This window comes from Tachysurus vachellii, chromosome 11 (assembly GCF_030014155.1).
Source record: "Tachysurus vachellii isolate PV-2020 chromosome 11, HZAU_Pvac_v1, whole genome shotgun sequence".
Lineage (NCBI taxonomy): Eukaryota > Metazoa > Chordata > Actinopteri > Siluriformes > Bagridae > Tachysurus > Tachysurus vachellii.
Window position 1 is genome coordinate 22205783 of NC_083470.1, and position 13123 is coordinate 22218905.

A 13123-nucleotide genomic window follows, 5' to 3' on the forward strand; every position below is an offset into this window, starting at 1 on the left:
TGAGGATTTGTGTGCTCATTCATCTGCAAGAGCATTAGTTAGGTCATGCAGTTGTGTCAGGTGATAAGGTCTGTTATGCAAGTCAATGTTTCAGTTCATCCCAAAAGTGTTGAGTGGGGTTGAGGTTAGGGCTCTGTACACACCATTCAGGTTCTTCCACTCCAACCTTGACAATCCATGTCACGTTATCATGCTGGAACATCTTTGGGCCACTTAGTTCCAGGGAAGGGAAATTGTAAAGATTTGTGGCAACAGCTTGGAGAAGAAGCGCCACATATTGTGTAATTAAATTTGTGTAGATTTTAACAGCAAAATAGTTAGAATTATTTTAGGAACACCAAATTTAAAGTTAGGGATGTGTTAGCCTAGTGGTTAAGGTGTTGGACTTAATGATAAGAAAGCCATAAGTTCAAATCCCAGGTCCACAAAGCTGCCACTGCTGGTGCCCCTGAGTAAGGGCCTTAATTGTCCAGTTACATAACTTGGTATCATGAAAATTCTAATTAAATTAAAGCAACCATCTTTCTAAAGATGTTCTACCAGTTTGTCCCACTCGGCTTGTGTTTTGGCATCTGGATTTTTCAAGACTATTTTGGTTTTTTTTTCACGGACTTTTATTTTGACCAGAGGTTTTTATAGCTTCCTGTTGAGGCGTCGCTTCTCATCACACACTGCATGAGGGAAGCGTGGTGTGCTGTGGGCAGGTAAACACGTTACCGTTCACGGAGTGCAGACGGTATGTTCACGTTGAGTTTAGAAAAAGAACCTTAACGGCTTCGAGATCGAGATCGAGATCGTTTTTGTTTATAGCGCTTGAGTGCCAGAGTAGTTCAGTATGACCAGTTACGACGCGTTTCACCAGAACGTTCTAAACACTAGCATTCTAACACTAGTACCGTTATGGCGTGGGTTCAGTCTCAAACGCCTCCGTGTGCTCTTCATTGAGGCACTACACAGGATATGAAGTAATGCCTCATACGCTCTATTTAGTGTACTACGTAGTCGGTAGAGAGGCATTTGAGACTTAAGTCGTGCCTTTGTCAGGTACGAGTCTGGGTAAGCTAAAGCTCGTTTAGCTAGCATGTGTGGTCGATATTTAGCTGTATTGCTAACGTCTTAAGTATAAAAAAAAACATTTTACGGATTTCTAAGAGTTTTCCTTGTCCGGTTTCATCGACTTGAGGAAATGTTTGGAGGTTTTGGACCGCTCAAAATGAGAGTTTAATAACATAGGAAAGTTTTTGTGTGTGTGTGTGTGTGTTAATGTTTGGGTGTCTTGCTCTCTAGCCAACAGTTGCTATCGTTGACGTTAGCCGTTTAGCTTAGCTAAAGTTAGCTAACCGTTTGGTTGGTCATCTTTTGAACTCTAACTGAGGGATTTACACCAGGTTTAGTGGTTTTCGGATTCTTTAAAAAGTGTGAATTTATTTGTGCGATGTGGGAAAAGTTGTTCGGTTTTTTTCTGTAAGTTGAAACCGCGCGCTGTTTTGGACTTTTACTAGCACGTCTTTTGTTTTAATTTGGTTATTTCACCAGCCGTTTTAACCGCAATACTAAGACGTTACTAGTCGTTTATCACAGTCTTTTATATGAATATAGCGTACACAATGCAAAGTAGAGATCTATACGGTGGAATTGTTGACGCGAAAACGAAAGCAGTTTAAGTGACTGTGATAAAGGGAGTATTTTTTTGGCCCTGTGCCACCAGGAGCAGGATAAAGTACTGCGCATTACTAATGTATTAAACAGCAGAAAGACGAATAACAAGTTGAAGTTCCTGCCTCTACACGTTGTCATGCTACACAGGCATGATATGAGTATGTGTTTATTTTCTGTCCAGTTGATTTTAAGACTGTTAGATTGCCACAGGGAGGGGTTGATCACGGTGTAAGCCTACACCAGCCCAGGCCATGTTTGGGTGGCTATATTTAAGCAGCTGCCCATGAGCCTGTATGATAGTCTTACAGTCAAACTCGCAGCGTCTACTCATTTGCTCCTATTTGCACCTGTCACTTAAGCTCACACCTTTTTGTGAAAAAAAAAAAATGTAAATATTTTTTTTTTAAGTAAGGCATCTTGTTTCTACTTTTCCAGACTTTTCTACTTTGTACATACATTATTTTGTATATACTGTTTATGATGACTTCGGTGGTTGCTGACAACGCCCGAGGAAATCGGGACCGAGTGCAGCCACAGACCTCACACACCTCACAACCACAGAAACAGATTCAGGTAGGAATCACATCCGTTCAGGACACATCCGTTCCACATATGGCCACACAAACCTATGTGGAGTCTCGTGAAATAAAATTTTCCAGAAACCTACCATGTATCTTCAGTTATAGCAGTGTTTGTATTATTCATTCAAAGAGGCTTAAATCAATGTTGCTTTTTTTTTTATTTTTTATAAATCCAGGCCACAGCAGAACAGATCCGTCTGGCTCAGATGATTGACAAAAATGATGCAGATTTTGAAGGGAAGGTCAAACAGGTGAGTATGGCCAGGATTGTCTTTATAAAAAAGTCATATTAATATTGTTTTGCTAGCTCACGTGTGTGTGTATGTGTGTTAGCTTATTGAGGTCACAGGCCGAAATCAGGATGAGTGCATGGTGGCTCTTCACGACTGCAACGGGGACGTCAACAGGGCCATCAACTTCCTGTTGGAGGAGGTTCCTGTCAAGGTGAATGGCATATGTCCTGGCCTGTGGAGACACGAATGTTTGTTTGTAATTTCATGAGTAACTGAGTGCTATTCCAGGAAATGTCTGAGATCAATATAATACTTCAGTTAATACCTCTGAACGAGCTTGTGTTACATGGCTGCTATGATGCTTTTTGCCAAACGTTAACTTGATCTGTATGTGTAACTGTGGCATCTACATTGTACCCATGACAATACAAAATGCATCATTAGTTTATTATTGTTTACTCTGAATGCTGTGTTTGGTCAGGACTCCTGGGAGACGGTGGGGAAGAAGAAGAGTGTGGGTAAAGAAGGTGCAGCAGCAGAGACAAAAGAGCGAAAGGTTGACAAGGAGGGCAGGGGCCGCGGTGGTCCAAACAGACGTGGACGTGGAGCCAGTCGCACCCAGGAAGGTGTGTAGTACACATGTTGGAAGAGTATACATGCAAGAGTACGTATTACAATGACATGTTTCCTTATAACAAGTACAAATGTGCAATTTGTTTTTGTAGGCCGCACTGAGGAGAACGGGTTTGACTCGATTCCGGGAGAAAGAGGAGAGCGAGGACGCCGAGGAAGAGGGAGAGGTCAGAACACGTGCACTCACACAGGGATTACCTAGGAAATTCATACACTTGTCTATTGTCTTTGTCTTGGGCTTCTTTGGGACTTATGCTTATAAATCTTTTACATAACCCATTGAAAACAATTCTTCCTCCATGAAGCACTTGGTGCAACTCCCTTTTGAGACTAAATATAGCCAAAGCATACACTGGAACAATCATTGAACAAAAAACTGCACTGATATTTAATCCTCAAGCCTAGACAAACAAGTTTTGATAACACTGATATTAGCCAGGACCACACAGTTGGTGCTCTGAGTTGTGGAAAGGGGGTTGTTGCCATGTTGCTATTTGTGTCGCACTGTAACCGTCATTAATAGGCCACACGGTTAGAGGAATGCACTGAGTAGAGCAGCTGCAGTCAGGAGGAGACTCACGGGGAGGGACATATGACGAAAACCAGGCAAAGAATAAGAATAATGGTGGCAGGATGTTTGATGCCAACTTTAATGTCCCCTATGTTCTCAATTAAGAATATTTGTCATTTATTTGTGCATTTTCTACAACCTGTCTTTTGTGAAAGAATCTATAATCTGTGGGTTTGATGGAAATTCATAGGGCAAAGTTTGCACATTGGCCTGTGCCAGTGTTAAACTGTGTTCTGTGATCAACCACGTCCTCTTATCTGTGTGTAGGTGCAGGAGGGAGAGGAAGAGGCCGAGGAGATGGTGTGAATAGGTTCTCTCAGGGAATAGGGTGAGTATAGGTTGCTTCCACTCTACAGACGTAGCTTTGTACTTTAACAGTGAGGAGTGATTTTAGTGTAAAAGCACTCTCTTTAGGTAAAATATAGGTCATGTGTAGTAAAGCATTTAATATCATGTCAAAAACCAACTCGTTAATCTTTAATTTGAGCATAGGATTAATTTTATGAGTTGACAGTTTAATATTTGGGAAATAATTAGCTACAAACTACAAGACAAAAAAGCGTAAACTTCTACCTCCATGATGTCACTTCTGGCATTGGCTAATTACAAAAACATTTTTTAGGTTGACTTTGTAGTTCAGTAAGGAATAAACTGTGGCATGACAACCAGTAACTACCTTCTGTCTGTGTCTAAGTTCTTTATCTCTGTACCCTTACTTGGTTGATAGAATGGTTTATATACTTACCATCAACTTGAATTTTAACTGTGTACTGAAAAATTTAATTAAATAATTTAAAAGATTTGCAATCAATTTTGCTGTCCCACTGTGTTCATGGCTAGCCAAACACTAAAATATAATCAACCTTTGTACAAATAATCGACTGTCGGTTATTAACTGCGCTGTAAACAGGGAGGAACTGCTCCTAGACCAGTGGATTTAACTGAGGGATGTTGTACTGCATGCAGTCCTTTATCACTGCAGCACCCCTGAATTTAGCATTACATTTAATACAAGTAGTTTTTCCCAAAATAAACGTGCGTCCTCTTTTTGTCTTTTTGGACGTGCAGGACATTTTACACTGTTGATTACACTGGCTCCGCTGATCCAGGAGAGACAGCCAACAACATTACTGACGGAGCAGGTAAGCTACTCTGTCTCAATTTTTATTAGAAACATGTCCATATGTGTAATCGAATGATCTGGTCGGTTGTCTGCATTTGATTATGGTAGTTTGTGTGTATATTTATGCATCTTAGAAATTGCTCTGTACATATTAGGAAACTGGAGAAACAACCCTGAAGAATGGGCTGCGGAAGACTGGAATGAAGATGTGAGTGACCTTAAATACTTTTCCGTTTAATGCTGCATTCACACTAGCAATCGAAAAAGCCACGTAGCCTCATTCTATGACAGTTGAATTGAGATTTTCTTAATTCTATGTATATATGGTATGAGATGATAACGTGAGCAAGGAAGTAGAAGAAAACATTAGTTTTAAATTATGTGACTGCATGTTTTTTTTTTTTGTTTTTTTTTAATAGCTTTCTGAGACCAAAGTGTTCACTGCCTCTTTTGGACTTGCTTCCCAGAACCACATTACACCTGGACAGAAGTAAGAACTCTTCTTGAACCCAGTAAAAACACACCAGAATGTTTAAACCTAATCTCTGTCCACCCTGTGTGTATCATATGGGAGATTATTACAAGCATGCAAAATTTCACTTTACGGGAAACTGCTGCATCAGACCTTTCTCATAAAGGGCAATTTTTCCATCCCATAGGGTCAGTGGGAGTTCTCTGTTGCCTAAAGCAGCGGAGGTTGAATCTGATCTGGCTGGATTGGAACCATCATCCCCGGAGCCACTCACGCAGAGCCTGGTGTTTACCAACTCACAACAACACACAGCTTGCACACAGACACACAGCTATGCCTCAGCCACTGCCAACAGCTATGCTTCTGCCGCTGCTGGCACCTACGCCCATGCCGCCTCGGTAAGAACACGCATTTGTAAGGCTTCTTGCGGTTGCGTTAATTTGGTTAATTGTTTGTACTCTGAAGCTTTTTAACTGTACACAGACTGCCTTATTTATTTAACAGTACCCAAGAAAGGTGATTTTAAAGTAATATACATTTGGTGTTTCTGGCTTAAGTTGCAGGAAGTCCGTGTTTTTTTTAGGTGTGTTGCTTATCATTTCCCGGCTTATTCAGTTTACACCAAGCATAAGCTTTTATTTCTTCATTGTTCACAGAAAGATGAATATTCAGTAAGGGCTTTTGAACTTTAAACGTATTTATAGATAAAACCCACAACTTGGACCATTTGCACATATTGTTAGAGGAAGTAAACACACACACACACACACACACACACCACTTGATCTGTGAAGATTTGCAATTATGCTGAAATCTAATATGCAAGCTGTTGTAGACTGAAAAGAGACCTTCCATCCTGAACCAGCTGGCGCTTGTCTCACTTTCATATAGCTAAAAGAATGAAAGCAGTGCACATCAGTACTGCATTGCTTCATTTGTCGAGGCAAGTACACAGTGATCGGTCTACAGGCAGAGCATGAGCAGTTTATATATTCCCTGCTACAGCTTTTAACAAGTACAAGGGATATAAATGTCTAGTTATTTACACTAAATTTTGTTTCTTTGTCTTATGTTTGATGCATTGATTATTTTCTTGTTACTTATTTCACTTTCTTTCCTCCATGTTTTCATTTATTATTAGTCCTTGGGCTCCAGACCACCTCAGCCTGAAGTACAGAAAACTGAGACAGTTAGTGTCCCCCACGTCACACCGGTGTCCAGTCAAACCCCAGTTACCCTGACCAATGGCAGCCCTGTTGGAGAATCCAGTTCTCCTCCCCCTGTGGCACCTGTTCCCTTAGATTTGACTGAACCCAAAGCTGAGAGCCCTGTTACATTAACTCACAGTGAGTAGTAGCTATAAAACACACACACACACACACACACACACACACACACACACACAAGTACTATACAGATTTATAAAACTGAGATCAGACAGTGGCTTAGCTAGAATCTTATAACATTATTTTTTGCCCTTGTAATGCCAGGGGTGAACACTAGCTTGGGGGGGGGCAAGGAACATGCAAGATACATGTCTGAGCGATCAGGCTTTGGTTTGTTGTCCTGCACCAGCAGCTTGTTTGGTGGATGGGTGTAGTGGAATATATTTCCCCTGCTCATTCTCCTTATTTTAGGAAAATGTTACCCAAAAACATGTTGCTGCATGAAGGTACATTATCGTGTGCTACATCAGAGCCGTTGTCGATAGATTAAGGACTATGGCAATGCAGAATTACAGGATACAGGTTGTATCATTTATTAATCCTCTTAGAATTATATTACATCGGTAGTCTGTTGGATTTGATAATTACATTTCCTGGCAACCAAACCATTGACCCAGAAAATCACACTGCCATTCTCTTGTCCCTGGTAGGCCATAAATTAAATTTTTTTTTTTGTCCATACCTGGGAATAGATACAGTATGTACACTATAAACCTGTATGTCCTCATAGCTTGAACTTTATTTTTTTTTGTCATGCATATATTAAATAAATCATGAGTTATAAATGATCATTGATATAAGTGATCAATTGTATTGCAAAAGCTTCTTTATGCCATTCATACAAGATAGCATTAGGTGTTTCCAGAACAAACCTCATTGACACAGCTTGAACTTATGACTGTAGAGATTTAAATTTGTGTATAGAGATTACTAATTTCTAAATGTAAGTTTTTTTTATTTAAACAAATGCTAATTTAACATTTGAAAAAGGATTGCCGCACTTAATGCTCAGATTTGATTACATTTGTTTGCCTTATCCCTGTTTTGCACCACAACTTTAATTAATGCAAATTTGTCAACGGTGCAAAGGAAAAAACTTGGTTAAGAAGTTACGGCTTAAATTATTTAGCACTAATGAATTATTGTTATACCTATGATGGTTCAATGGGGAAATACCACACTACAGTTGAAATAGAAAGAACATCTTTTGTTTCTTCCCCAGTGGATCTGAAGGCCCAGCCTGAACCCTCTCCCATCCTCAGCCAGCTAACCCAGCAACAGAACTCCACACTCCTATCGGACCTGCCGGCTCAGGGCCGAAACCCCTCTCCGCCTCTGTCCCTTCAAAACATCAAAACACCCCTTGGTGAGACCAGTGCCTCCACCATCGCAGAATCCCAACAGCACAAACAAATCAGACCCCAGAGACGCAGAATGCCCCCTCCCTCCAAAGTAAGGTCTTGTTCTTTTCAATAAATACTGTAAACTTTTAGATTCGGAACTTGGTTATGTGAGCATCATAATAGTGTTTAGTACTATGCAGCAAAACAGTTTCATTGTAGCTTTCTTGTTCCATTTTGTATGTATGTAGAAACTAAAAGAAGAAAGAAAGAAAACAAAAGCTCAGTGTCACTGTGAGGAAGCCCTGTCCTGGTTCTTTATAAATGACAAGTTATTGTACCCTGTGAGATATAGCTGGGTTTTATTGGAGAAAATACAGACATTTGAGTAATTTTAGTCGTCTGGATTTCCAGATACCTTCTTTAGCAGTGGAGATGCCAGGCTCTGCTGATGTGTCTGGGCTGAATGTGCAGTTTGGTGCCCTGGATTTTGCTTCTGAGGCTGCAGTAGAAAGCACTGGCCAGTCAGAAACAAGCATCCAAGAACCTGGTCCTCCTGTTGTTCAAACCCAGAGCATCATGTATTCCAAACCGAGCACTATCGGGTAAGGTCATGCATCTATCTGCAACTGTGCAACTAGTATAACCAAAGCTTTAATAGCTAACCACCATTCTTGTCCTTTCAGTGAGCAAGTGACTGGTCTTCCTCCTGCCCTACCTACGGCAACACTGGAGCCAAGATATACCTCTCCGTCTCTGGGTTTATCCACAGCCACTGCGCCTGCACCCTCCACTTCCTCTAGAGCAGAATCTTCCAGTCTGCACAAGGAACCAACCACCACATCTGCCACCTCTTTGCCTGTAAGGCAAACAAAATGGCTGCTTATCTCATTTCACATTTTACACTATATATTTTTAGCATTACTGAACTGGTTTTGTGCCTGAAACTTTTGTTGTCAGTGTGTGTTAAAGTCAGTAATGATGTGTTTTGACTTTTGTTAGCGAGTTAACCTTTTTATAAATTAATTTCTTCAATTTTGCCCACAGAATGGATTCAGCGATGTACGGCCCTCCATTACACAAGATGGTACGCCACTGGTGCTAAAGTTTTCCTGAGTACTATTATTTAGTCAAGTTGTGACAGTACAGTCCTTGAGATTTAAACTGCAAGCTTGAATACATCGTAAGCTAAAAATAATCAAGTTAGTTTCATGCACAGACATTCGAAGCCGATTGCACTTAGACTAGAAGATAGGACTGACCTTTGCATGGATTTAGATATTCAACACATTGTCTGTCTTTTTAGTTGTCCCCTCAAGCACTCCTCAGTCCATGTCTACAGCACTGACCTCTGAGAACAGCATGGCTGCTTCCTCCTTACCAGCGCCCGTGTCGTCTGCACCAGCCCCGATACCCAGCACCGCTCTTCCCTCCCTCAGCAGGTAAATTCACATTTTGACAAAACCACATTGTCCCAAGGTTTTTTACTAGAGAATCTGAGGTCATACTTAATCGCTAATTTCGTTTACTCTGTTTATTTTAATTAGTCACGTAAGCAGCGGAACTACATTAGGATCTGCTGTTCCTGCCACTACTGGCCTTAGTGTAAGTATTTTTCACCATTGCATATTTAAACAGCATGGTTCTGGTTTATTATTAATTTATTATATAATAGATTTAATAGATTTTTTTTTTCCCGTTCCTTCATCTCAGGTGGCCAGCGATGTCAGTGGGAGTCTGTCTGCCTTCTCAGGCTCAGTTCTCACCTCAAATGGCCTGAGCAATGGTGCACCAGGCCTGTCTACCAATGGCCCCTCTGCTCCATCCACAGGACGTTCCGTGCCACTGCAGACTACTTCCACCACCACAACCGGTAAGTGATGTTTAAATAGATGGCCATTTCCTGTTTAGTCACACAGTAGTAGTAGTAGTAAATCGAATCTGCTGGAAGTTATTTGAGAAGTGATGGGACTTGTGATGTGTGTCTCTCAGGCAAAGCACCACCGAACCTGGCTCAAGGTGTGCCTCCGCTGTTGGCTAATCAGTACATCATGGGACCTGGAGGACTGCTTCCTGCCTATCCCGTAAGTCCAGCCCAGTTAGATTCCAGCTCTAGCAGACTTTAAGCCTTATGTGTAATGGATTGTTTTGTGTTTCTGTCTGTTATGAGCAAGTACAGTGTGGCGTAATATAAAAAACAGCATTTTCCCCCTTGTCTTAAAGCAGATCTATGGCTATGAAGACCTGCAAATGATGCAGTCACGGCTACCCATTGTAAGTATTTTGTGGCAGTGGCTCAGGTTTGGAAGTGGTAGAAAAATCATTGGCTACCATATTCCAGATGCAGTATGGAAGTACTTGTTTATACCCAATTTTAATTTATATTTTGTAAGGTGCTGTTGCTCAGTTGTTGTGAAGCTGCATTTTGTGTTTGGTGTCTTAGTAATTTGTTGTGCCTCTTTTTTCTGTAGGATTATTATGGACTGACTGCCTTTCCTGGTACAACAGCACTTACTGCCAGAGATGGAGGATTAGCAAACAACCCTTACTCAGGTGACTAAGTTGAAAATTCTCTTACAAGACTTGCCAAAACTGTAATTATTTTAATTAATGTGCTACTGGCTGACATCATGCTCTGTACCTTTTTACAACTTTGTGCAGTTTGTGTGTAATCTTTGTTCTTTTACTTCACTCTGAAGGTGAAGCTTCCAAATTTGCTCGTGGCGATGCACCCTCCCCGGCACCCAACACTAGCCTCTCGTCCGTTGCCCCCTCACAATCTGAGCCTGGCACAGTTCCTCCCCAAACACAGGCCCCACAGAACCAGGCTTTCCTGAATCCTCCTCTGCCACCTGGCTATGGCTATACCAGCCTGCCCTACTATGCTGGCATGCCAGGTGTGCCCAGTGCCTTTCAGTACGGTCCCACAGTCTTCATGCCACCTGCTTCAGCCAAGCAGCATGCTCAGTACCAGCACCAAGCTGGATATGGTGGACACACATATGCCTCAGGTCAGCAGCACTAACAAGGGACTGGTTATTTAGGATTTATTTTTTTTTGCCTTTCACTGAGAACCACATTCATTTGTAACTTGCAAAAGTAGCTGGTTTTGACACTTTTTTTTCTTGCTTAGGGTTTGATGACCTGTCTCAAGCTCATGCTGGAGGAGATTATGGTAAAGGATATGGCAGCAGCACTCAGTCACAAGCCAAGTCGAGCAACAGCACAGGAAAAGGTCTTTGGCGCAATCTTTTCTGTATTACTTAAACATAAGTTCTTTTGGTGTATCTTAACCTAATTAAATATAAATCTTGGCAAGCATAGCAACATTGTCCCCTGTTGCATGATGCTGCAATATGAGGAATAGAAATACAATGGCAGCTGACTTAAACATGCCTCTCCACAGCACCTGGACTGTCGGGCTCTGCCAGCTCCGATCTTGGTGCAGCTGTGTACAGCAAGGCACAAGTAAGAATATACACCGATTATAAAATAATTTCTTCAGTGAATCTTGTATGAATGAAAAGGAACCTAAAGTGCTTTTCAGCCTATCCTTCATCCATTGTGATTAGTAACATCCAGTCAATACATGTTTAAATTTGTCACCACATAATGCAAATCTAAATATAATTGTTATACTTTTAAGATCTAGAGTTAAATAGAAAGTGTTACTAGGCTTATCAGTATGTTATGTATGTCACTTACACAGCTTACAGATGTGTGACATGAATATCTGTTTAATGTTTTTTTTTTTTTCCCTATTATTTAGACAGTTGACCCTTTTTAACCCTTTTTTCCCCTCCCTGTTTCATTTCTTTTGAACACAGTCATATGATAAACAGGGTTTCCCCACGGCGACTCCAGCAACATTCAGCCTTCCCTCTGCTCTGGGAGGCACTGGACCCCTTAACCCTGGAGGAGCCCCTGGTTATGCCCCTGGTCCTTTCCTCCACATCCTTCCCCCTCATCAGCAGCCTCCCTCTCAGCTTTTACACCACCACATAACCCAGGACACACAGGTGCACACACTGTTACACTTGAGGGCTATGCAGAAATAAACTGTTTTTCCATTTATACCAACAAGGAAATTTTACAAATTGTGTCTAACTTTTAGTTGGGACAATTGATGATGCGAGACTGATTACATTTACAACTTTAATCTTAACAAGAAATTTCCAAATTGTCTTTTTCTGCAGTCACTGCAAATTCCCTTGACAAGATGTGCAACAAGTTTATCATATACTGTACATAGTATGCCATGTGACTTTTTCTTGGCGCTCTCATAAGTCCACACCAGTGTGTAATGCTGAAGGGTAATTTAGCTCTTGTAAAATGTGGAACTAATCCATTCTGTGGACAAAACGTAGAGTGAGCAAAAAGATATTTTATTTATGTCTTTTATGTGATTGTGTCCTTGCAGGCTCAGCGCAGCCAATCCAGCAGCATGCAGAAGAGCCAGGGCAAGTCCAGCTACAGCAGCTCCCCCTACTGGGCCAACTGATCTCATGCTGGAAAACAGTCCAAATCTCATTCTTCAGTCCTGCTGCTGGCTTGATATACACATGCAATCTCTCCTGGACCCCCCCCCTCCAAAGTTTTCCTCTGCGCATTTTTTTTTGTTTTCTTTCCTTCTCCAAATTTGGTTTTCATGTAAAATATTAATGTAAGTATTTATATATACTGTAAATGTTAAAGCCGGACAAGTTGTGGTCGCGCCATTTTATTTTTTTGAAGGATTTTGCTTTTGTTTACTTTTTAAAAACCGCAAAGATGTAGCGAGAACGGAAAACTTTTGAGGACGTTGGGGACAAATGACTTAATGAGAGCTTGAGTTGTGAAAGATTTTGATAAGGAAGGCAAAAGATGGGGTGGATTTCAGGAGAGGTTAATTTTAAAGAAATTAAAGCATTAAATGCTTGAATTGTTACACAGTGGGCCATGCCACGGTAAAAGGGAAACGTTGTCTGCTGAATGCTGTTCTCCTTTCCACTGGCTCAAAACATTAACATACACTGGCCCCCAAGTTTTATATTGAACCCCTGTTTCCCTCTAAATAAAGGTTCTGAGCTATTCAATCCTTCGCTTTGTTCAAGTCATTTCTTTCATGAGTGTTTCATTTGTTTATTTTTTTAATCCTGTACAAATTCTGTGATTACATTTTCCACATAGAATATGTTAAGGCCATTTATAATGAACAGAACAGAATCATGAATCAGACACTAACTTTTTACCTTTTTTAAATGGAGAGCTTTTTAAATAATCCATGCATCAAACATATCTCCCCA

At 40.9% G+C, this 13123-nt stretch overlaps 1 protein-coding gene across 4 annotated transcripts; it reads left to right on the forward strand.

The window, feature by feature from the left end:
- The first annotated feature begins 616 nt into the window (after positions 1-616).
- ubap2b (ubiquitin associated protein 2b) lies at positions 617-12913 on the forward strand. 4 transcript variants are annotated; one of them, XM_060880817.1, is made up of 27 exons: positions 617-704; positions 2095-2232; positions 2417-2491; positions 2574-2684; positions 2955-3099; positions 3199-3273; positions 3945-4005; positions 4746-4819; positions 4956-5008; positions 5220-5290; positions 5460-5670; positions 6414-6618; positions 7721-7950; positions 8253-8443; positions 8525-8699; positions 8886-8925; positions 9145-9280; positions 9386-9443; positions 9552-9711; positions 9831-9922; positions 10062-10112; positions 10310-10391; positions 10538-10849; positions 10972-11073; positions 11245-11306; positions 11666-11857; positions 12259-12913. In XM_060880817.1, exons 2-27 carry the CDS (start codon positions 2137-2139, stop codon positions 12337-12339), a joined length of 3141 nt encoding a protein of 1046 aa, XP_060736800.1. In that variant the 5' UTR covers positions 617-704; positions 2095-2136; the 3' UTR covers positions 12340-12913. The 4 variants fall into 4 exon arrangements, with proteins under 4 accessions (XP_060736800.1, XP_060736799.1, XP_060736803.1 ...); XM_060880816.1 differs by having other exon boundaries at positions 629-736; XM_060880820.1 differs by having other exon boundaries at positions 629-736; positions 10065-10112.
- Positions 12914-13123: the final 210 nt, after the last annotated feature.